At 33.0% G+C, this 24,270-nt stretch overlaps 3 protein-coding genes and 1 long non-coding RNA gene across 6 annotated transcripts; 3 read left to right on the forward strand and 1 right to left on the reverse strand.

The window, feature by feature from the left end:
* Nucleotides 1-439: 439 nt before the first annotated feature.
* On the forward strand, nucleotides 440-6,223 carry LOC117926712. Of its 3 annotated transcripts, XR_004653235.1 has the most exons (3): nucleotides 440-2,876; nucleotides 2,951-4,040; nucleotides 4,848-6,223. It is a non-coding gene; the product is annotated as an uncharacterized LOC117926712 (long non-coding RNA). The 3 variants fall into 3 exon arrangements; XR_004653233.1 differs by having other exon boundaries at nucleotides 440-4,040; XR_004653234.1 differs by having other exon boundaries at nucleotides 440-4,040; nucleotides 4,855-6,223.
* Nucleotides 6,224-9,131: 2,908 nt separating this feature from the next.
* Nucleotides 9,132-13,635, forward strand: LOC117926883 (60S ribosomal protein L11). The gene is made up of 5 exons (XM_034846179.1): nucleotides 9,132-9,237; nucleotides 9,362-9,469; nucleotides 9,566-9,608; nucleotides 11,026-11,221; nucleotides 13,198-13,635. Exons 1-5 carry the CDS (start codon nucleotides 9,235-9,237, stop codon nucleotides 13,397-13,399), a joined length of 552 nt encoding a protein of 183 aa, XP_034702070.1. The 5' UTR covers nucleotides 9,132-9,234; the 3' UTR covers nucleotides 13,400-13,635.
* A 131-nt stretch (nucleotides 13,636-13,766) lies between these two features.
* Nucleotides 13,767-16,437, forward strand: LOC117926882 (berberine bridge enzyme-like 26). The gene has a single exon (XM_034846178.1). It carries the CDS (start codon nucleotides 14,664-14,666, stop codon nucleotides 16,299-16,301), a length of 1,638 nt encoding a protein of 545 aa, XP_034702069.1. The 5' UTR covers nucleotides 13,767-14,663; the 3' UTR covers nucleotides 16,302-16,437.
* Nucleotides 16,438-18,030: 1,593 nt separating this feature from the next.
* LOC117926372 (berberine bridge enzyme-like 13) lies at nucleotides 18,031-19,813 on the reverse strand. Its single transcript, XM_034845461.1, has one exon. The coding sequence runs from the start codon at nucleotides 19,811-19,813 to the stop codon at nucleotides 18,203-18,205; it is 1,611 nt and encodes a 536-aa protein (XP_034701352.1). The 3' UTR covers nucleotides 18,031-18,202.
* Nucleotides 19,814-24,270: the final 4,457 nt, after the last annotated feature.

The following is a 24,270-nucleotide window of genomic DNA, read 5'->3' on the forward strand; positions in this document are numbered from 1 at the left end:
AAAAAATTTCCATAAATTTTAAATAAATTTTGGAGGGTAATTGTAATTGGGTATTTATATTTGTACTTTCCTATTATTTTGAAACACTGTAGGATCCAATTTGGATCAAATAATTAAAAATGGTAATAACTTTTATTTTAATATAATAATTAATTAAAATTCACTTTCAAATATAATAATTGTTATAAATAGTTAAAATAATTGTGGAATTATTAATTTAGAAAACTGAAATCGATGTTTTTGAAAGAGCCAAGAGGGGAGATAGAGGGGCATACCTACCGGCAACCTGTTGCACCCTTTTTTTTCCTTTTTTAAATCCATTTTCCATTTGGATGGTCTTGATTCGAAGCTTTTGATCGTACGGCCAGAAAATTTTGAGGTACGGTGTCATAATCTTTTGATCATCTCCCAACGAGTCTCCGCTAAATATTAGGGTTTCTTCATCTCCAGTTTCGCTGCGGCTGCGTCCTCACAGCTCAGTACTCCGATGGTCTCGCTCTTTAGATTTCAAAGTCTCTTCCTTGTGTTGGATTGTGTTGCTTTTTTTTTCTTCATCTGGAATGGGAGCGGGCTTCAGAGAAGAAACACTCAAACCCAATGAGGGACATCAAGGACCAGAAGCTCGTCCCTCAACATCTCCATCGGATAAGGTGGAGATAGTCTCACCAGAGCTACCAAGATACCTTTTTTCCCCCTCGGTCTTGTTTCGTTCTACGTCGTTTCCCTTCTTGAAATGTCATCTTCTTGGTTCCCTTTTTTCTTTTTTTTTTTTTCGTTTTTACAGATCCTGGAACAACTCAGTGGCTAAACCACTGTTTTCTCTAAAGGTATACTTTTTTTTTCCTTACTGGTGGTTTGGTTGAATCTTTAGCTGCGTTTGGTTGGTGAGAAGGATTGGGGAAAAGGGAGGGGACTAATCGCGTGTTTGGTTGCTGAGAAAATCGATTTTAAGTTTGTGATATTGCTTGGGCATGAGGAAATAAGTGCTTCTATTCAACTTTGCGAAATGCAATTGATTTTGGTTGTGTTGAGATTATTCTAGTTATCCTTTGGAAACCGAAATTGCACCAGAGGTTGTGTTAGAAAACTGATAGTTTATTTTTATTTTTATTTTATGTTTTTCAGATACCAGAATGAGAAGGATTTTAGTTTATGTTAAAATTTTAGTTTCTGGGTTGGAAAAATAATAAAGCTCCACCCTAAGGTTGCCTAAATGTGTTAATTCTGTATCATGAGGCTGGGTCCTTTGATCTAAGCCTCTTGGCTGCTAAGAAAAAAAATGTAGAAAAAGCAAATATGTTGAAATTTTGAACATTAGATTTTTCATTATCTGGGACTAGAAAAAAGTCCTTTCCAGATGTGCTCAACGCATTATTTTCTGGATTCATTTAGTTGCCTTTCTGATTTTTGAAATAGAAAATCATAAATTGGTAGATATCAAGCATTTCTTTTATTTTATTTCTTTAAGTTTTTTGAGCAACCAGAAGAAGCATACAGGTTTTGAATATTAAACCTTTTATTTTGCACTTGCTGAAAAGACAAAAGTTTCTTCAGCATTAGCTGGCTACTACTTTTAGTTTAAGTTTATATGCGTGCATGTTTTAAATCAAAATAACATGTAGTGGGAGTAGCAGTGGGTTATTTTTACCTGATATAAGTTTTTAATAAATCTGTTATAAGAAAATGTAGGAAAAGAAGAAAGGGAAATGAAAATTCTGCACGTTGAAAGAGAAAGCAGTGCTTGAACAAGTGGGTTTTTTCATTTTTCAAGACTAAACAACACAAGGCATACATTTCAAAATTTTCTTTTCTATTGGTTTGTTCTTTCAGATTGAATTTTCTTTGAGTGTGTTTTTCTGATCTTTCCTGCATTTTCTCGGAGGTTCCACATAATATTTTGCTTTTCTATGCATGTACCTCCCTCCAAATTCATTTTTCATTAACAATCTGAAAAATCCAACATGCACCATCTGTTCAGATGGACTCATGTGAGGATATTATTGCTTTGATTTTCCTTTTTTCCCTACAAAATTTGAAGAAAGTTGCATTTCTTATTTCCAATGGTTCTCTCTGCTCTGTTGTGTTGATGGGGGAATACAAAGAGATGCAAAAAGAAATCAATTCGAGGTACTTCAAGGACATGTAGATTCCTATTTCCTATGGATTCCTGCATTTTCTCGGAGGTTCCACACAAAATATTGCTTTTCTACACATATACTTCCATCCAAATTCATTTTTCATTAACAATCTGAAAAATCTAACATGCGCCATCTGTTCAGATGGGCTCATGTGAGGATATTATTGCTTTGATTTTCCTATTTTTCCAAGAAATTTCAAAGGAAGTAGCTTTTCTTATACTTGTTTTTCATTTTTCTTTGATGCTCAATGATGATGGATTTGCTTTAACCACACTGAAAAGAGACTAAGGGGGTAGGGTGTAGGCTCATATATTTGAGTGGCCAAAGATGTATCTACTGGTTGTGCTTGGGGATGCTTGATGACTCTTTTCTCTAACAGTTGAGAGATTATCTTTAGTCTCTTTCTTTTAGAGACAAGACGAAGGCGTTGTCAATCATTTCAGGTGGGAGCTTTTGGTGCCTAAATTTAAGAGGCTTCTCCTCCTTTGTAAGTTCTCTCATGTGGAAAAATTTGGCCTTTACTCTGAGAGCACTCTGACCCTCCTTTGTACTTTTAATCTACAAGCATGTTTGGATTACAAAGAATATGATACAATGCAGGAATCTATTTCAATTTTACTGAAGCTGATTGCTTATTTAAGTAAATTGACTGGTTGAAATTCTCATTCATTGGTTTAACTTCTCATTCATCGAGTTTCTTGATTGATTTTAATTGAGGGTTTCAGATATAACTACGAAGTAAGTGAATTTTGGTTTTTTATTTTATTTTATTTGGTGTTTTTGCTTAACAACTGAAATCTCTACTTATTTAGAGTTTCAAAGAAGGAAAGCTGTGAGTAGGTGGTTTTCTTCCTCTACTTTGTAATGAGGTAGGACTTTTTGAGTTCTGTAGAGTGGTTATAAGGATTCTTTACCTTATAGAACTGAAAAAGTAAATGACTATGGGATGATTTTTTTTGCTTCTTGTTGATGATTTGATTGGAATTGTTGAAAAATAAAAATAGGTTGAAATTTGGGGAGGATGGTATTAATGTTCTGGTGCTTTTACTCCAAGTTAAATATTTGATTGATGAAAAAAATTCTGCTTGAATTTGAAGTAAATTCTATGGAAATAACTTTTTGTATTGGGGAACCAAATTCCTCTTTTTCATCTTTGAATATTTCACTTTAGGAACTGTCTTCTTAAAACCCTAAAATTGAAATTCGGGCCCCAAACTTCAACCTTTTTTAGTAAGTAAAAAACACATGGATATCCCATTTGGCTTAAATGAACAAGCCATCGTTACCAACAAATAAATCATACGTGTGAAAACCGCTATTCAAACAGAACATTTGTTATCAGTTTTCTGGGAGGAGATTCCTTGGTACGAATGTCTGTGGTGTTCTAATTAATCATGTAAATAGACAATACATTGTTTCCATCTTTTCACAATAGTACTTGCATGTGAGGTGACATTTTTTAAGTTGAAGAGAGTGATTGAAGGATATTTTGTTTTAGATCGACGATATTTAAATATCTTACTCTGCTTTAGCTACATGTCCAATTAATCATGTAATAAACAGTATACCATTTCCATCATTTTACAATAGTACTTGAAGGTGACATGACATTTTTTAAGTTGAAGAGAATGCTTGATGGATATTTTGTTTTAAATTGACAATATTCAAATATCTTATAAAACCACAAGTTTCAACTTTCAATATGCCTATAAATATGATATTCAACACCATCCTTTTCTATATATGCTACTAATGAAGGATCTTAGTTAATTACAATTTAATGGTTTGATTGTTTGTTTGTTTGTAGAAGACTAGACGAATTGATTATTGTTTGGGAAATTGCTAATCACCATAAAGTTATCGAGGATACTCTTGAGATATATTTTGCCCATCTGAAACAAGGTAAAACATTCTCATATTTTTCCTTTTTCTCCTAGCAAGCTAGGTCTTTTAGCTTTAGCAAATGAAATAACATAGAGAAGTTTTTGTTGAAATTTTTGATGTCATATCAACTGTAACCCTGCTCTAATGTATATTTGGTCAACATTGTTATATAAAATAATGGATCTGGGTTAATACACCAACATTTGAATTTAATGTTTATTCTTAGTTTAACTAATGGTGAAAGTGGTGATTTTGGGTTGCATTCACCAAGAGTTTGCTAAGAAAACCTCCCAATCTCACATCTAGAGCAAAGACACTTCAAATAATACTAATTTTCTTTTAATTCTTCATTTATAAATTAAAAAACTAGGTCAAGGGAGGGTTGTTTGTGTTATATATAGCATTGTTTGCAAAATTAAAGAAAATAAAATACACAAAAGGAGACGAGGAATAGAGAGGGATAAATCTTACTTAAGACTTATGAAACTCCTACCTAGAAGAGAAAGTGATGAAGTCTCACCATTAAAAGTATAACAATACAAAATCAGCATTACATCAAGGGAGGGCTAGTTGTACAATATAGAATTCAAGAAAATTAAATAAAGAAAAAGAAAGGGAGAATAGGGATAGAGATGGATGGATCTCCCTAAGGCTTTCTAAGAATCTCACTTAAAAGAGAGAGTAGTGGAGTCAAAGCTTTTTTAAGTTATGAGCTTGCCTATGCAGATGCTATGGAATTTTAAAATTTGCTTTTACCCATGAAGTTTGGTTCAATATGGAAAAGCTAGAAATTCTTTTTTTTTTTTTTTTTTTTTTTTTGATAAGTATGCAGAAAATATTATAAATGGAAGAAAGGTTGAAACTCGCCATCGTACATCAAGAGTATACAAAGGGAGCCCAGCGGAAAGAACAAGGAAAAAGAAGGGCAAGGAACAAACTACTTGGCTCCTAACCAACCTACAAAATTGATCAAAGGCAAGAATTCCTTCTAATGAATCCTAACATGGTCTAATAAGGAAAGTAAAAGAGCATACTTAAGCGCTTGATCCAGAGTTTCCACGTCTTCAAAAGACCTTTGATTTCTTTCATGCCAAATGACCCAAAAAAGGCATAAAGGGGCAGCTAGCCAAGCTTTCTTCCATTTTTTCCCTACTTGTATACCCCACTCCAGCTTAGCAACGTCAATCTAACCAAAGAATGCATCATCCACCACAACCCAAATAACGAGAAAATCAACTGTAACTGATAACTAGTTGTAATACAGTGTAGAAGCAAGTGGTTGAGGGACTCCTCCTCCCTTGTACACAGAAAGCTGGAAATTCTTCTTCGTGGACCTTATTTTGTACTATAGGACTTTGTTCAATATATGTATCTCAAATGAACTTGAAATCTTAATTTATTTGATCTTTCCTATGACATGCTTACATGTAATCGATATTTTTTAAGTAATTTTCCAATTCTAATATGTGTTTCTATTTCTTAAATTAATCCGCCATTCGGAGCTACCTTGGTTTTAATTGTTAATCATGTTGATACTTGAAATTGGTGAAAAAATTAAAATATTTGAACAAAAAGATACCATTAGTTAAGGGAAGAACAAAAGGAGTTAAAGGTTACAGGTAGCCTAACTTGAACCCCAAGTGAAATAGAAATTGACAAGAGATTATAGAATTGGTATTTCTTTATTTTTCTATTTCTCCTTATTATGTGCGCTATTGCCTTTGTAGTTTGTATTGTTACAAAATCATATTGAGAATGAGTTTATAGACACTTTTATCTCTACATGAACACCATCATATTAGAAACTTTCACATATGTTTGATCTTTTCATATACTAAGAAAATCTAAGCCCTTTACATTTGTTTGATCTTGTCATGTAGTTACATCAGACCCAAATGATCAATGTTGTAAATTTCATTGCATATAATCCAAATTATTAGTTACATGCTCGTAGGTTTGATGTTCAGGTTTGATCTATAATCAATTACTTAATTTATATTACCTGTTTTGTTGTTGTAGGATTAATGTTCAAGTGTTAACAATTTTGGGGTTTTGTAGAGAGCGATACTTGAAGATATATGCTAGAAATTTTGGTTGTATATATATTGGATGAATTGGTTATACATGCATGTGTTTTATACATGTTTTAAATTTAAATCTATGTATCTTATCTCATGTATTTATTCATTTATTTTTTTTAAGTCTGGTTGTTTATTGAATTAAATGTAAAACTATACATAGAAAATGGGACAACTTTACATAGTAGTATATATATATTTGTGTTTTTAAATATTTAAATGTATATTAAATAGGTTTTGAGCATAATAGATATCAAATTGAATTTGGCAACAGATTTCAGCATCATCTATTTTCCATTAATGTTCAATGAAAGATGGATAAATTGTATGAGTAATTGTTGGTAGTTGGTCGGTAATGACAAGGGGACAATCCAGGGGATGGGAAGGCGATGGTGGATGAGAAAAATGGAAGTCATCCCAAAACGCATACTAGTCAAGAATTGCTGCATAGCTTTGAGTGAGGCAAAACATATTGAGATTATTGTTTGAAGAAATTGATTTATGTGTGATATTTGACGATAATATCATGTGCACCAATAAAAAATATGAATTAGCGTTTTGGGATAGTAAGAAGCAAAATTTGATCGCACTATCTATTGCGGAAGTCAATTACATTGCCACTAGATTGTGTTGTGTACAAATTCTTTAAATGAAACAAATTTTAAGTGATTTTGGGTTGTTGTTTGCTCTTGTGCATATAAAATGTGATAGTACAAGTGCCATTAATATCTCTAAATATATGGTTCGATATTCTAGAACTAAGTACATTGAGAGAAGACATCATTTTCTTAGAGATCATGTATGAAAGGGAGACATTACCTTAGAATTTGTAGGCACTAAAGATCAATTGAATAATATTTTTGCAAAACATCTAAGTGAAATCATTTTATTGAAACTAGGAGAGAATTAGGGTAATTAAGCTTTGAATTGGTATCGATTATATGCCTTCTTTGTATTGATAATATGATATCTATCATTATGTCTATGAATGTTAATTTTAATTTCTTATGTCTCATCATAGGATCTACTTTAATTCATAATTGCATTTTTAAAAGGCATTCATAGCAAGGTCAACTTTTGACGGAAATTAAAATCCCTAAGGCAATTTAACATCAAAATTAGGGATAAATTATTGACAAATAGGCAAGCGGAGGTCGTTTGACAAAAACCTAAGAATTTTCAAGGAGTTAATTGGTTTTGACTTAACGGTCGAGCCAACAACCTAATTGATCGATCAATTTTCACTAGCTTTCCTACTTTCATTTGAGAACACCAGTCTTCTATTTGTTTAATAACCATAAAAAATAGTTTCCTAATTTAAAAAGAAAAACTAAAACAAAAAATAAGAAATAAAAAATCAAATTACAATTGATAATCAGATTTTCTAACGTATAAAATTTCAGGGCAAGTGACCTATTGGCAATCATAAACATCATAAATAAAGGGAAACAAATAATATTATTTTTCCTCAAGTTATTATAAAAAATCATTGTTTCTTTTTCACCGTAAAAAAATTTATGGGAGTCTTCAAAATATAAAATTTTATTTTTAAAAAATAGAGGATATTTTTATGAAGACAAACTTTAACATTTAGAAAAATAGGATAGAGGTTTTTTTTTTAAATTAATTTCGAGAGTATATTATTTTATAAATAAGAAATTAATTGACTATTAATTATTATTTGGTATCTTGATTGAGAGTATTTTTAATATAAAAAATTAAATTTTTATTAATTATTAAAGCTCCCATATATATATATATAAATTGTTATTAAAAATGAAAATTACAAACCAATCATTTGATTTGATATTTCATAGTTATAAAAAAATGTAAAATTCCAATAGTAAAATATAACTTCGCTATATAAGAGTAAGAGTATTTTTAAGGGAAAAGTGGGTTTTGGGCTTTGACGGAGCAATGATACGTAGAAAAGTAGTTAAAAACTTAAAACTAATGGAAATTATAAAAGGAAAATATAAGCAAAATATTTGGTTGAGAATATTTTTATAACCAAGAAAAATTAAGGTTGAGAGAGTAAAGATGACAATGTGATAAGTTTTTTTGGGTATCTTTTCCGTTGTTAATAAGACAAATTTAAAATTTAAATAAACATAATAGAGACGGATTTGAGGTTTCATTTTTTAAAACATAAGACTGATTGGAGCGAGTTTAAATATTGTTTATATATAAAATTAATTTAATTAATTTTTTTCTTATTTTTAATAATATATAATAATAATAATAATAATAATAATAATAATAATAATAATAATAATACTTTTCAATAAAATAATTTATAAAAACTAGAATATTTTAATTATTTAAAAAATATATTTATTTTAATGTAATTAAAAAATTTTAAAAATAATTTAAAAAATTTTAATAACAGTTAAACAGGCTAGTATTAAAAATTTGCATATTTATTTGCCATCCCATTTAACTTTTTTAATGAGATCGAGATGAGAATTATTTTAAATAAATAGGATGAAGTTTAGATGAAAATTATTTTAAATAAATAGGAAAGTTAAGATGATGAGAGGTCATTTTGAACTTGTCATCCCATGGGAGGGTGCATCCAACATATTATTAGAGATTTTTGGTAAATATATTATTTAATTTTTTTTATAAAATGTATAAAATATATATTAAAGAATAAAAAATAAAATAATAATTTTTTTTGAAAAAATAAAATTTTACTAAATATATTATTTATTTTCATAAAAAAATTAAAATAAAGAAATAGAGGATAAGAATGTTTAGGAAATAAATGAATGAAATTGGGACATATATTAAGAATTTTTAATATATGAAACGATGTTTTATGAAAAAATTCTAATACGATAGTTGTAGAATGTAAAAAAAATAATTTTTTAATAATATTTTTTAAAAATGACTTTGTTTTTAATAATATCTATTTTAAAATAATTTTTTAATAACATCTTTTTAAAAATAACTTCTTTTTTTATTTAGCCCAATAGGTTAAAAAGGTAAATAAATAGAAAGGGCATTATAGTCTTTTTGATGACCACCATCCAAACCCTAGCAACTGAGAGAGCCTTCCCTAAATATTAGGGTTTCTTCCTTCTCCATTTCTCTCCTACCCAGCGGCTGCATCTCCACAGCAGAGTCTTCCAATGGTCTTGCTTTGGATTTTTCTCTATAGATTTTGCTTCTTAGATTTCTAAGTTTTCCCTTGCATTGTATTGCATTGTATTGTATTGTTTTGTGATTGTATTTGTTTTGAATCTGCAATGGGAACAGGCTTCAGAGAAGAAACTCTCAAACCCAATGAGAGACATCAAGGTCCAGAAGCTCGTCCTCAACATCTCCGTTGGAGAAAGTGGAGATCGCCTCACCAGAGCCGCTAAGGTATTTTTTTTTCCTCAGTCTTGTTTCGTTCTACATCGTTTCCCTTCTTGAAATGTTGTCTTCTTGGTTCAAATGTCTCGTTGTTCGTTTTTACAGGTGTTGGAACAACTCAGTGGCCAAACCCCTGTTTTCTCTAAAGGTATCTTTTTCTTTCCCCCCTTTTTCTTCCTGGTTGTTTAGTTGGATCTTTAGCTGTGTTTGGTTGATGAGAAGGAGTGGGGAAAAGGGAGGGGAATTAAAGTGCGTTTGGTTGCTGAGAAAGTCGGTTTAAGTTTGTGATGGGCTTGAGGAAATAAGTGCTTCTATTCAACTTTGCGAAATGCAACTGATTTTGCTTCTGTTGAGATTATTCTAATTTTCTTTAGAAACCGAAATTGCATCAGAGATTGTATTAGAAAACTGATAAGTTTATTTTTATTTTATGTTTTTCAGATACCAGAATGAGAAGGATTTTAGTTAATGTTAAAATTTTAGTTTCTGGGTTGGAAAGATAACAAAGTTCCACCCTAAGTTTGCCTAAATGTGATAATGTTGTATTATGAGGCTGGGTCCTTTGATCTAAACCTCTAGGTTGCTAAGGAAAAAAATGTAGAGAAAGTAAATATGTTGAAAATTTTGAATTCTAAGTTTTTCATCATCTGGGACTAGAAAAAACTCCTTTCCAGATGTGCTTACAACATCAACTTTTGGATTCATGTAGTCGCATTTCTCATTTTTGATATACAAAATCATAAATTGGAAGATTTCCAAGCTTTTATATTTATTTCTTTCTGTTATTTTTTTGAGCAACCAGAAGATGCATAGACTAAGTTTGGTTCCTGGAAAATACTAAGGAAAGAAAAAAAATGCTTCTAAAAATGATTTTCTTGTGTTTTGTTGTACAATGGAAAATATAAAAAAAATCAAATATAATTAAAATTAGTTAGAAATTTGTACATTTTCAAATCAATTAGTCTTGATATTGAAGAGTTGAAGTAAGTGAAATGAGTTTGAAGTAGCATATAAAAGTAATATATTGACTTTAAATTTATTTTTTATTTTTCTTCACTTTTTCTTTCCTTCTTTTCCTCTCTATTTTGTTTCCCTTGTATTTTTTCCTTCAAATTTTCCGAGAAACCAAACATAGACATACAGTTTTGAGTATTAAACCTCTTATTTAGTACTTGCTAGAAAGACAAAAGTTTCTTCAGCATTGGCCTGATACTACTTTTAGATTAAGTTGATATGTGTGTGGGTTTTAAATCAAAATTACATTAAGTGGAAGTAACAGTGGGTTATTTTAACTTGATTTATGTTTTAATAAATCTGTTTTTAAGAAAATGTAGTAGAAAAGAGAGAGAAATGAAAACTTTATACCTGAAATGATTTTACCTAATTGGTATTAAAAAGGCAGTTGTATAAGACTTGTGCTCGACCAACTGTGTTTTTTTCATTTTTCAAGACTAAACAATGGCAGGCATACATTTCAAAATTTTCTTTTCTGTTGACTTATTCTTTCAGATTGAATTTTCTTTGAATGTGCTTTTCTGATCTTTCCTCCTTTGGATATTTGATAGCAAGATACACTGTTCGATCCTTTGGGATCAGGCGTAATGAGAAGATTGCTTGCTACGTCACTGTCAGGGGCGAGAAAGCAATGCAGCTTCTTGAGAGTGGTTTAAAGGTCAAGGAATATGAGTTGCTGAGGAGGAACTTTAGCGATACTGGCTGTTTTGGTTTTGGTATCCAGGAGCACATTGATCTTGGAATCAAGTAAGCCAAACCATCTAGATTGTATTTATCTATATCCTGAATTAGTCGTGTAATCAACTTGGGTTGCTCTCTCTTGGTTCTGTATTGGGTATGCTTAAATTTGGTTAGATTGGAACTTTGTGTTCATTTATTAGATATTGCTTTCGTCATTGTGAATAGCATTTCAGTAGATTCTGGAATATACCCTGTTAATACTGTGCTTTCAATAGAAGAGCATGTGGAGTAAATCCTATGTTCATTAGACATATGGATGTAAGCATGCTGTTTTCCCCTTTCTAACCTTAATTTTGATAATATGGGCAATATTCTACTGATTTTGTCATGAAACATAAGGAACTGAATTGCTGAAATTGTTGAATTGTCTTCTTAATGGAGCATAAATCAAATGGTGAGTCATTGTTGGGCTGCCTTCCCTAACTTGTTTGGCAGAAGAAATGAATTTCCTTATCACTTATTGGTTATGCTAGAACCTAGAACAATGAATATTTTACTGATAGCTGGCTGCATGCTTGTCTTTAATAGTTGGTTGGGTTTGTAACAATTTAGGCATTAATGATAGTTTTTATGGGTGTATGGTTTGTTGATAGCTGAAGCCCTGTGTGGCTATCACGGACAGAATCTTATTAATAGGAGATTCAGAGAATTTGAAATGATAATTTTGCCCATGGAGGCATTGGTTGTGCACAGTTGATATTTTCAGTTGTGATGCTACCATAAGAGATTATACAAGGATGTACCGACCTACTTTGGTTGATCTTTTTCCTTTCAGGTTTTGGGTGAGATGGGTGTGTGGAGGACAAGGGATGAATGTGAAACATTTGTGATTGTTGTTGTGGTGATATGTAGTCTTTTTTGGTGGGTGGGGGCACTGAATGTTGGCTATTGAGACCCACTGAGTAAATTATTTTCATCTAATTGATAGTTTTGATGGTAGGGAGATTGGGTCAGACAACAAATCCTGTTTTTGTAGACTGCATGCACAGTTTAGACACAAGGTTATTATGCGGTTAGCAAGCAAGCTTACATGATGGGTTCTTTGTGTTTGAGACTATTTTTCCTGTCATGTTATTTTTTGTGCCTTCTTTTTGACGTTTTAGCTTCATATTTTGGAGATTATTTCTTGGCCTTGTCTTATGGAGCCTTGCTTAATTACAAAGGTGCAGTAATGCCCTTCAATTAGGAGCATTGTTTGAGATCTTGTAACGGAACTAAGTTAACTTGGTATGTGTTGGAGATTGTAATGCAACTAAGTTAACTAACCAAAATGGTGATCCTACTTTGCATGTTAGGTTTTCTGTTTATATACCACGGAATGTCTATTTCAATAGTTCACCTATGGCATACATGGATGGTCTGTGTCATTTGTTTTGGATGTAGTCCTCTGGGTAGACTGATCCAATTTAAAAATATGTTTTAACAAGATCAGATTTTGTGGCTTCTTGAGCTCAGTAAAACATCAATGGAGCATAATAGCTAATGCTTGGTTCAAGCATATTTACAACCCGTTGTTTTATTCAGTTGTGAGATGATTCTCTGTCTAATGTAGAATTGTTAGTCAAGATCAGGACAATTTCATATTTGAAGATGTAGTTTATGTTCTGCATAAAATATTATTCTATTACTCTGTTGCAATTAAGTTATGTACAAGTATGCTAATTACAAAGTTTAATTGGATTCTCTCCTTGTTGCTATGCCCTATACACTAGTTTGAGTTTAGCAGGGTTAGGTTATCCATATGGGTGTGGTTTGAAATGGATGGAATTCTCCATTTGGACTCATTTTGGGTTGGGCTGGGTTGACCTTGTTTATGTAGGATCATGGTCAGCCTTCTCTGTAATGATTTGATTACCTTTCCATATGTATCTGATTTGTATATTGCCGATTCCTGACCAGTGTCTGAAATAATGGACTCCTATATTGACATCGGTATTATTTTTCATCCCTTTTGTTCATCTTTTATTTTTTTCTTCTTGCAGATATGATCCCTCAACTGGAATTTATGGTATGGACTTCTTTGTTGTTTTGGAGCGCCCGGGTTACCGAGTTGGCCGTCGTAGAAGGTGCAAGTCTCGTGTTGGAATCCAGCACAGGGTCACAAAAGATGATTCTATGAAGTGGTTCCAGGTGAAATACGAGGGTGTGATCCTTAACAAGGCCCAGACAATCGGGGGATCTTAGGTCTGAGGAAGCCCGACAGTTTTAGGTTTTTGCAATTTTAGGTTGATGGTTCCGTTCATAAGTTTTGGTAATACTTGAGGTTATGTGGACAAAAATCCGTGACCCCTTTTTATTTGCTGTTCTACAATTTCAGAGATAATTCTTCATCATTACTATTTCAATATTTTGGTGGATCATCATGTTTGGACAAAATTCCAGTGAGAATGGATATTCTACCCCTGTTTTTGGATTTGTCATTTGTCATATCCATTCATGCATTTTACCATTTGAGAAAGTGAGTGAATTTCTTTGTGGCAATGCTGTTTTAGAGGACTTTTTACTGTCAAATAACTATTATTAATTAATTTGTTTTTAATTCAGCATGCTCGTGCAGATGATGTTATGTTATCAAGACTTGAATATGCAAATTTCCAAATATTTGCTGCAGGCTATGGTTGTTCTCTGGGTTTTTGGTTCTTTTAAAGTTTTAACAATTAGATTTGGAGATGTGAAACGTTTCTATATATAATACTCAACTAGCATTCAGGACATTTGAAGCTCATACCAGGACAGACCAAAGTGAAACCCCACTTCCTTTCACCACTAACACAGTGAATCCATGATTGCAGAAAAATATTAAGTATTTATCGATTTTTTATAGAGGGATTGTGAGGATACGAATGAATGATGCAAAGGAATAAGACAGGAAGCTAGAGTACAAAAGAATGAGAGGATACAAATAAATGATAGAGACGCATGAGATGGGTACAAAAGAATGGGAAAGGAAGTCGTGAAAATACAAAGGAATGAGAACGGAATAAATAAGATTGGGATATAAAACTATAGGGTCTGGTCGGATCTGTTTGGATGCGAATCGAAAAAGGTACTATATTAGGACCCTTGGAACCATAGAGCTATTGATCATGTGCGCCACAACTTAATAGTCTCTTAGCTGTACCCCATGGCTGAGTTGAAATTGGGAAGTTTACTGGGAAATGGAAGGAAAAATGGATAAGAAAATATACCAATAAATAGATGAAGAAATATCGAAACCAACTGTGCACCAATGCTGTTACAATCATACACGGGCGGTCACTTCGCTTCAGTTGACTTTCCTACGCCAATGTCACCTACAGAACTTCTACGTTCGTACCTTAAAATTCTTGAGAGTGGTTTAAAAGTCAAGCCATAGATTGGTTATACTTTGAAATTCACAGGGCTGTCATTTTCTCCACATCAATTCGAAGGTTTTTATTTCAAATTGTCAATTAATTAGCTATAAAGTATGGGGCTTCATGCCGTCTCTTACAAAGACCAAATGGGTGCTTCAAGCTCTGCAATATTTTTACTTTTCGTAAGCCTTGTGGTTTTAGTTTCATGGGCAACTTCAAGTTCAATCCATGAAAACTTTCTGCAATGTCTTTCCCTTAATTCTAACCACACAACACCCATCTCAAATGTCCTGTACACCCCAAAGAATTTGTCTTATTCAGCCATATTGGAATCCACCATAGAGAACCTCAGATTCTCATCCTCTGCTACCCCAAAACCCCTGCTTATACTTACCCCACTGCATGTCTCCCACATCCAAGCAGCTGTTATTTGTTCCAAGAAATATGGCATGAACATCAGAGTCCGAAGTGGCGGCCATGACTATGAGGGTCTCTCTTATGTATCTGAAATTCCTTTCATCATTATTGATTTGGTGGAACTTCGATCCATCAATATTAGCATCGAAGATGGCACTGCTTGGGTAGAGGCTGGAGCAACTGTCGGTGAAGTTTATTATAGAATTGCCCAAAAAAGTAGAACCCATGGCTTCCCAGCAGGCAGCTGTCCTACTGTAGGAGTGGGTGGGCACTTCAGCGGTGGGGGTTATGGGACTTTGATGAGAAAGTATGGCCTATCAGCCGATAATATAATTGATGCTTACATTGTTGTTAGTGATGGCAGAGTTCTCAACAGAGAATCAATGGGAGAAGACTTGTTTTGGGCTATTAGAGGGGGTGGAGGAGCAAGTTTTGGAATCATCTTGTCATGGAAAATCAAACTAGTTCCTGTTCCGCCTATTGTGACCGTCTTCACTGTTGGCAGGACCTTGGAACAAGGTGCACTCAAGGTCTTTCTTAAATGGCAACAAGTTGGTAGTAGACTCCAGGAAGATATCTTCATCGGAGCCACCTTCGGGGCTGTCAGTGGCAGCCAAGAAGGGGAGAAAACAATAGAAGTTTCATTCAAAAGTCTATTTCTTGGTAATACTAGTCAACTGCTATCACTAATGAAAAAGAGCTTCCCTGAGCTGGGCTTGGAGGCCAAGGACTGTCTTGAAATGAGTTGGATAGAGTCCGTGCTTTATTACACAGATCTTTCTGGAGAACCTGTAAATGTTTTGCTCAACAGGATTCCTCAATTTAAAAACTACTTCAAGGCAAAATCAGACTATGTGCAGGAGCCAATTTCTGAAAGTGGGTTACAAGGTGTATGGAAGATGCTTTACCAGGAAGAGGCAGGGATAATGATCTTAAGTCCTTATGGTGGAAGGATGAACGAGATTTCAGAGACTGAAGTTCCTTTCCCGCATAGAAAGGGGAACTTGTATAAAATTCAATACTTGGTCAGCTGGGATGAAGAAGGGGATAGAGTGTCAAAGAAGCGCATAAATTGGATAAGAAAGCTTTATGCATACATGGCTCCATATGTTTCCAAGTTCCCCAGGGCTGCATATCTCAATTATAGGGATCTTGACTTGGGAATGAACAAGCTCAAAGGTAACACAAGCTATGCACAGGCCAGCATTTGGGGCATTAAGTACTTCAGCTGTAATTTCAATAGATTGGTTCATGTGAAAACCAAAGTGGATCCAAGTAATTTCTTCAGGAATGAACAGAGCATCCCATCTCTTTCCCCATGGTGGAAGAACTGAGATTTAAGGAATTGTAAGCAGCTTGCCACTGCCCTATATTCCTGGTTGGACTTTTCCTTGTCAAAACAATACCAAGTGGCTTTATCATAACTAAATAAACAGATAAATATATGTAATGATGGCCTTATCTTGATCAGTAATGAGCATGTTCTATTTCTCAATTTTAATCTTCTGTTCTTTTTTGTTTGTCGTTGCACTCGATTTAATTATACTACTCTGCTCGATTGGACTGCACATGGTTCATGACTGCTAAAGACATGTTTAATTTGGCTTATTGCAGCAAGCAGCTGACCAATTGAGCAGTTTACAGTAACATGCCTCCATCCATAATAACTGACCATCTTAGAAATCAAACGCATAGTTTTTCGGTATGGTATCATTTTTCTTTTTCTACTACTCTATGGTAGATCAAATAAGAGAATTTGAGATTCCTTGCTATAAATTTTCCTTTTCTTTTTCATCTCTTTTGAGGTGATACAGGACACCCAAGAAAGAGATTTAAGTCAGATTTTTAATGCTTCCCAAGGTCCAGTTCAAGGGAGAGCTAGGCATATTAAGCCAGACAATTGACCTTAAGCTACATGAAAAATAAACTATGAATTAAGTAAACTATGAGCTTTTGAACCCATGCTGAATTATAGCATTCAGACGAAAGATACTGTTTAATGCACTCGTAGTTTAACAATTAACCCTAATATGAGCACATATCCTGATAGTCACATCTGGTTTAACGTGGAAATTAAGGAGGGATATTGTTAATCTTTAGTGGTCTGATAAATGGATCAGTCCATTGTATAACAATTTAAGCTCTTAAATTAAAATGATAGTTTTAATAGACATCCGGTGTAGATTTTAGTGGACACTCTCCTCATATTTAGGTGGTTGCAGGTCCATCAGAGAGTCAAAAGCCTAGTAAGGTTCTTCTCCCCCTGGTAACAGCTGATTGATGTCCATGTAACCAGCAAAATTCACTACATGAAATTGTAATTACTATGCCAAAATCCTATCATTCAATTGTATTGCTATCACAAGAACCTTCCTATTTAATCAGCTGTACCCCAAGGAAGCTGAAACAAGAATCTTTTTGCATTCTTGCTGCTGCCAAAAAGAGAAGTAATTATATAGAACTGTGAATATATATGCTCTGGAGTTTATTGAACTGAAATCAAAGTGGCAGCAACTGTGATGATATGGTAGGGACACCATAAGCTGTGGTCAAGACACTGGTGGGACAAAATGATATTAGCAATGTGATAGTAACGCTCGTGCGACATGGTAATCAATCAACATGGGCCTTATTTTCCTGCATGCTCTGCTGCCTACAAGTCTAAGAAATCTGCTAAAGTGGAATATGTCAAACTACTAGTCCCTTTTATTTTTTATTTTTTATTCCTGAGAAAGCATAATTATGTGGCTTTTAGGGAGAACTTGGTGAGAATTTAAGGGGTTGAGCTTTGAGGGACATAACCTAGATTTAAATGATGACAGTAGCATGCACATATGATCGTAATGATGCAAGAAAAAAAGAAAAGATGCAGTGCTATGCATTTTTTTAAAAATAAATATTCTTTGACTTGCTTGTTCTAGAAGAGAGTGCATAGATTTTCCAAAGTTCTGCAAAAAATAAACCATATACCATTTGAGAAGCAATTCAAAGAATTTTTTTTTCAAGGAAAAATAATTTTCCTGACAGAAAAATTGAAGATTGAAGTTGAACAGAATAAACACGTTGCTTGATTTTTTATTTTTTATTTTTAAAATTTATTTCTTACAAATCAATACAATACGTTATTACAGAGAGCAGCATGTGTTTATTTAGTATGCATCAAGCTGCTTATTACCGCCTGTTTTGCCAATGAGATACTATACAGGGATACTGACCAAGGTGCCTCTACTCAATTTCATTTCTTCCACCATGATGAAAGAGGGATGCTTTGTTCATTCCTGAAGAAGTTACTTGGATCTACCTTGGTTTTGACTTGAACCAATCTATTGAAGTTGATCTTGTAGTACTTGATGCCCCAAATGCTGGCTTGTGCATAGCTTGTGTTGCCGTTCTTATTCCTTCCCAAATCAAGGTCCCTATAGTTGAGATATGCAGCTCTTGGAGACTTGGAAACATATGGAGCCATGTACTTGTAGAGCTTTCTTGTCCAATCTATATGCCTTTTTGACACCTCTTCTCCTTCCTCCAGCCAGTTCACTACGTACTGGATTGAATATAAGCTCCCCTTCCTGTGTGGGAAAGGGGTTTCAGTTTCTGGAATCTCATTCATCCTTCCACCATATGGGCTTATGATCATCAATGCCGTTGCATTTTTTACTTGGTAGAACAACTTCCATATCCCTTGCAGCCCAGTTTCGGGAATGGGTTCCTTCAAAAAGTCTGATTTATTCTTGAAATAGTTCTTGGATGTTTGACTCCTGTTGAGCAAAACATCAAGAGGTTGTCCAGAGAATCCTGCAAAGTAAAGCACCGACTCTATCCAACTTGTTTCATTGCAGTCGTCGGCCGCTAACCCCAGCTCAGGGAAGCTCTCGTTCATTAGCGAGAGCAGTCCACTGGTGTTACCAAGAAATAGAGATTCGTATGTAGAGCTTATCGTCCTCTCCCCTTCTTGGCTGCCATTCACAGCCTGTAAGTAGACTCTGATGAAGAGGTCTTCATGGAGCTTATGAGCCACTTGCTGCCATTTAAGTAGTATCTTCTCTGCATCTTGTTCTAAGGTGCGGGTAACTCTAAAGACGGTCACAGTGGATGGGACAGGCACAAGTTTGATTTTCCATGAGACGATGATTCCAAAGCTTGCTCCTCCACCACCTCTAATAGCCCAAAACAAGTCTTCTCCCATGGATTCTCTGTTGAGAAGTGTACCATTGCTATCAACAATGTAAGCATCGATTATATTGTCAGCTGCTAGGCCATACTTTCTCAACAATGTCCCGTAACCCCCTCCACTTAAGTGCCCACCGACTCCTACAGTGGGGCATATGCCTGCAGGGAAGCCATGGGTTGCAGTTTTATTGGCAATGCTGTAATAAACTTCACCCAGAGTTGCACCAGCCTCTACCCAAGCACTGCCATCTTCAACATCAACATTGATGGATCGAAGTTCCAGCAAATCAACGATGATGAAAGGGACTTCAGAGACATATGAGAGACCCTCGTAGTCATGGCCGCCACTCCGGGCTCTGATCTGCAAGCCATATTTCTTGGAGCAAATAACAGTTGCTTGGATGTGGGACACATGCAATGGTGTAACTATAATCTGTGGTTTTGGGGTGCAAGAGGATGTGAATCTGAGGTTCTGTATGGAGAAATCCAATACAGTTTTATATGATGAGTTGTGTGGGGTGTAAACGACTTTTGTGATAGGGGTTGAGGAGTTTGAATTAAGGGTAAGACATTGCAGAAAGTTTTGATGGACTGAACTTGAAGCAGCCCATGAAACTGATGAGAATAGAAGGGTAAAAACAAGTATATATGTTTCTGCAGAGCTTGAACTACCCATTTGGCCTCTTGATCTTTGTGCAAGAGAGGGCACGAGATCTCCTTTTTATAGTTCACAAATTCATGATATGTTCTATATCTTTAATGATGTGTAATCTTAAAAGTCATTAAACTTATGTCATTGAAGTTAGTAGGTGAAGAAAAAAGCAAGCCTTGGAAAATTGAAGGTACACCAGACATAAGATATGAAGTTTCAACCTAGGCACATATTCAAAATACAAATCTAGAATGTCTCTCCAATTGGCATTATATATATTTGACATTTATAAACAATATATGTACACACAGTGAAGGCTATTGTCCATCCATTGATTGAGTCAGTGGTTTAGGGTTCCAGGTCGTTGAAGTGGGGTTTTTAAAATTTCAATATCATCGTTTCCGGTTTCCATCAACACCTTGATTTTGGGTGTAATCCAGTACCCAACAACTCATTTTCTTCCTCTTTGTTGTTATCATATTGAAATATTAATCGTGGCCTTAGATTTCAAGTTTGACGATTTTAAAATTCAAATAAATATAATGCAAACTCTCTTCAAATTTTCTTTTGAACTTTTTTCTAAGAGATTATAGGAACAGTACGTGCACAAGCATCAGTTGACAGTTGCATGTGGCATCAAGGCTCAAGGTGAGGCTATTTGAATAGGTTATAATTAGCCTGCAGTATGACTAAGTTTGAAAGGAGATTATTCCTTTTCTCATTCGAACAAGTATGCAGCCAGAAGATACTTTGATTCATGCATACCATTTCGTCGTTGTTTAAAGGAGAATTAAAAGAAGGAAAAGTTGGCTTGTAAGGACTCAAAATTCAATACAATACAACTAAATGTTACTTGTTCAACTTGTGTATGTATATATATATATATATATATATATATGCCTGAATGGCTGCACGTAAGGCCAGTCTAAGATGTATCCAACCCTAAGCTACCTTACTCTGCACAAGTCTGGATTTGGGGTGTTTAATTGAAGGTGACATACCTGTCTCTCCCACCTCCCACGCATTACTTTGAATACATATCTCATGGGACAAAAGATTGATTGTGATGTTTGTCTTGCTTTGATGAGAAAAATCGTGACGAAATTTTGATGGTTGAAGCCCTTTGCCATATCTGGCGTCAAGCATGATGTCACTTGAGTAAAAGTCACAACCTTTTTTTTTTTCTTTAATATTAAAAAATTTCAAGTAATAAACATTTTGTTTTTTATATCACCAGCCAATAATTCAGTCAACAGTTCAACATATTAAAGAAGAAAATAAAAAGAGAAATACCAAAGTGGCCATAAAAAAAATCAATAATTCCAAAAAAAAAAAAAAAAAAAAATTGTCTATCTGAAAATGCCAATAAACATTCATGAATCATGGTCAAAGGTTTACAGCAATCCTTCCACCCTCAATATGTAGGCTGTTTTTTATGCTTTGTGTCTGGGGTGCATGCCTCCTCTGGTTAGAGAAGTCGTTAACGTGAGGACTTCTACATCAACAGCATAATAGATAATGAGAATTTATTCCGTCATAAATTTGGGTTTAGGTTCATTTAAGTAATTTAATTTTTAAACAAACCTTGTTCGAATGCATTTACGTAAAATATTATATTTTGTTGTTTGAAATTTTGGGCTATTTTGATTGGTAAGATCATTAGGGGTCTTTGATGGGGACATTTTGGATATTCACGGTTGAGAGTTTTAGGGCTTGTCTGGAACTGTTTTTGAAAACAGTTTTTTGTTCTTCAAAATAGAAAACATAGAAAATATGTTTGATAAGTAAAAAATGTTTTTATTTTTAAAAACAAAAAATAAGTTATTTTTAAATAACATCTTTTAGTTATTTTCTATTGTTTTAATTTGTTTCGTGATGATTTTTTTTAAAATAATTATACAAACATGTAAAATGATTAAAAATAAAACATATAAAAATTATTTTTAAAGTAAATTTAAAAATAGGTTACAAACATTTTAGGTTTTAGAACGGACTTTTGTTTTACAAAAATCAGAAAATAATTTTTAAAAATAATTTTCAAAAACTATTTTTTAGAATTGGTTTTGAAAATAGCTACCAAATAGGTCCTTAATTATTTTAATATAAATATAAGAAATTAGGTTAAATGGATGTTATTAAAAACCATTCATGCCAGCTAGTTTGCTACCATAAATTAAACCATTTAAAATATTTATGGATGGTGCTATTTATCTACTATTGAGGCATTTAAAAAAAATTTCCCACTGAACTACCTCAATTATATAAGTGACTCATAAATGTCGTTTTCATCAATTAATTGTTCATCTCACTAAGAGCAATTGTATTTTAGGCTGATGTGGCATGTCTTTTTTACTTTTTTGATGGGAAGTGATTTAATCTCCTTTCAAATATTTCTCACCTCCATCCTCTAATATCCTATTCACTTCAGTTCGTTTGATCTTCATGATCTCTAAGTTTTTTCATTTTTCTTCTTGCGTAATAGAAGATTTGGATTGTCATAGAGATTGTTTCATTTGATCTTTTCTTATTCTTCGACTTTTATGTATATATATATTTTTCGTTATTTTCATTGCAACCTTCTTCAAATTCAGAACTATGGTGATAATCATCTAATATAGGATTGTCTTGGACACCGTCCTCTCCTCAAATTCCTACTAATACTTTTTTCATACTTTATAAAGTGAAATAAAATATAAGAAAATAATTTTTTTTATCATTTTTTTTTCTTTATCGAGAGCGAGCCAGGCATAGCAATAAAGTTTTCAATTAATAGACTTTATATTGGCTTAAATTTATGAAAAATTTGATGTCAAAATGTCGAAAATTCAACTAACTATAGAGATGGTAAAAGAAAATTTAAATTATTAGCCCAATTGTAAGAAGTTTATTGGGGTCAAAGAGTTCGGGCAAAAGGATCCAATGCCCGTACAGAAATCCCAAATCCTTTCATACGGAATAAAAGATGATGTAGGAATATGGCATAAGGTCCATATTGAGATTGGAAATATTTTAATCCAAGAATGATTCATAATAGATTTAGATCATATGGTGTATCTTATTTAGTTCATGTAACTCAATTCTTATAAGGTCTGTTTGGGAAAGCTATTACCCAAATTCCTAATGCTAGAGCCCCAGGCCCCCAAAGGATTGCCTGAGTTACTTCACAAAAAATTTTAGAGTATTATTAAAGATCCTGTGGTTGGATGTATGTCCTCGAATTTTTTAATCCAGTTAATTTAAATCCTCAAATGAATAAGTCACTCATTGCCTTAATTGAAAAAGTTGACAATCCAGGATCCAATCAATGGAAAATGATTGATTAGAATCTTAAGGTTAAAGATTCTTGGACCACTAAAAAGGATTGGAACGAGGAAAAGCTAATTACACTATTATATCTGCAACATTACTCATTGAATTTGGAAGTTAATGTGCACTTCTAAAGTTAAGATGTTGGTTTGGGTTTTAGTTCATTCTAAGCTTTCAATAAACAAGTTGTTTGTAGAAAGAGACATCGAAATCACATTTTCATTCATTGCGATGATATTAAATAAGTTTGATTATCAATTTGTGATAACGGACTAAATTGTCTATCGTTATTTTTGGTTTCCAGAAAGTATTAAAGAAAGAAGATGATATTAAAAAAAATGGTTTTCTTATGTTCCGTTTCACCATGAAAAATATGAAAAAAATCAAATATAATTATGAGTAGTTAGAATACATTTTAAAATTATTTAATCTTTATATAATCAAGAAAAATAAGTAAAATGAATTTAAAAAAATATAAAAATAATTTATTGATTTTGAATTTATTTGTTACTTCCTTCTACTTTTCTTTATATTTTCTCTTAAATTTTTCAAGAACCAAATATAACCTAAATAATTGGAATATCAATATTTGGTTAAATTTAATAGGTAAAAGAGATAGTGCCCTAGAAAAAATGGTAAATATTCTTTAATAAATTCAACTATATAAAATTTAATTCAATGTTTTCCTCCTTAATTTATTATTAAGAAAGCAACTAGTATACTTAAAGATTATATTGGACAGATGATAATGAAAAGTTTGGTTATTAAGACATAATAAAGTAAAGAAGAAAAAAACTTTAATGGATCTAAGAGGAGTGAAAGAGGTAATATTAGGGGATAATAAGGGGAGGCTTTAATTGGTTATCTAAAATTGTAGGGTTTAGAAATTTAATGTTACAAAAATAGGTTATAGATATAGATTTTATAAAGGATCTAAAATTAGTGATCATGTATCTTTTAGGCAAAAATAGTGTAAAGATAAAGGGTTTGTTTAATGATTGTTTTTAAAAACAAAATTATGTTCTTTAAAAAAGAAAAACATTTAATAATAAAAAAACTATTTTTTATTTTATTTTCTTAATAAAAGAAAATATGGTGTTTTCATAAAACATTTTTTTTATTATTTTTAGAGTTGTTTTAGAAAATAATTATATGAAGCCGTGAATGTAAAAAAT

Source organism: Vitis riparia, chromosome 12, assembly GCF_004353265.1.
Source record: "Vitis riparia cultivar Riparia Gloire de Montpellier isolate 1030 chromosome 12, EGFV_Vit.rip_1.0, whole genome shotgun sequence".
Classification (NCBI taxonomy): Eukaryota; Viridiplantae; Streptophyta; class Magnoliopsida; order Vitales; family Vitaceae; genus Vitis; species Vitis riparia.

What these genes read in the sequence shown, in the direction of transcription:
- LOC117926883 (XM_034846179.1), top strand. An exon ending in GCCTCACCAGAGCCGCTAAG is followed by an intron (nt 9,470 to 9,565) that starts GTATTTTTTTTT and finishes TCGTTTTTACAG; the next exon opens with GTGTTGGAACAACTCAGTGG. An exon ending in AACCCCTGTTTTCTCTAAAG is followed by an intron (nt 9,609 to 11,025) that starts GTATCTTTTTCT and finishes GATATTTGATAG; the next exon opens with CAAGATACACTGTTCGATCC.
- LOC117926372 (XM_034845461.1), bottom strand. Translation starts at nt 19,813, where the DNA reads ATGGGTAGTTCAAGCTCTGCAGAAACATATATACTTGTTTTTACCCTT.
- LOC117926882 (XM_034846178.1), top strand. Translation starts at nt 14,664, where the DNA reads ATGGGGCTTCATGCCGTCTCTTACAAAGACCAAATGGGTGCTTCAAGC.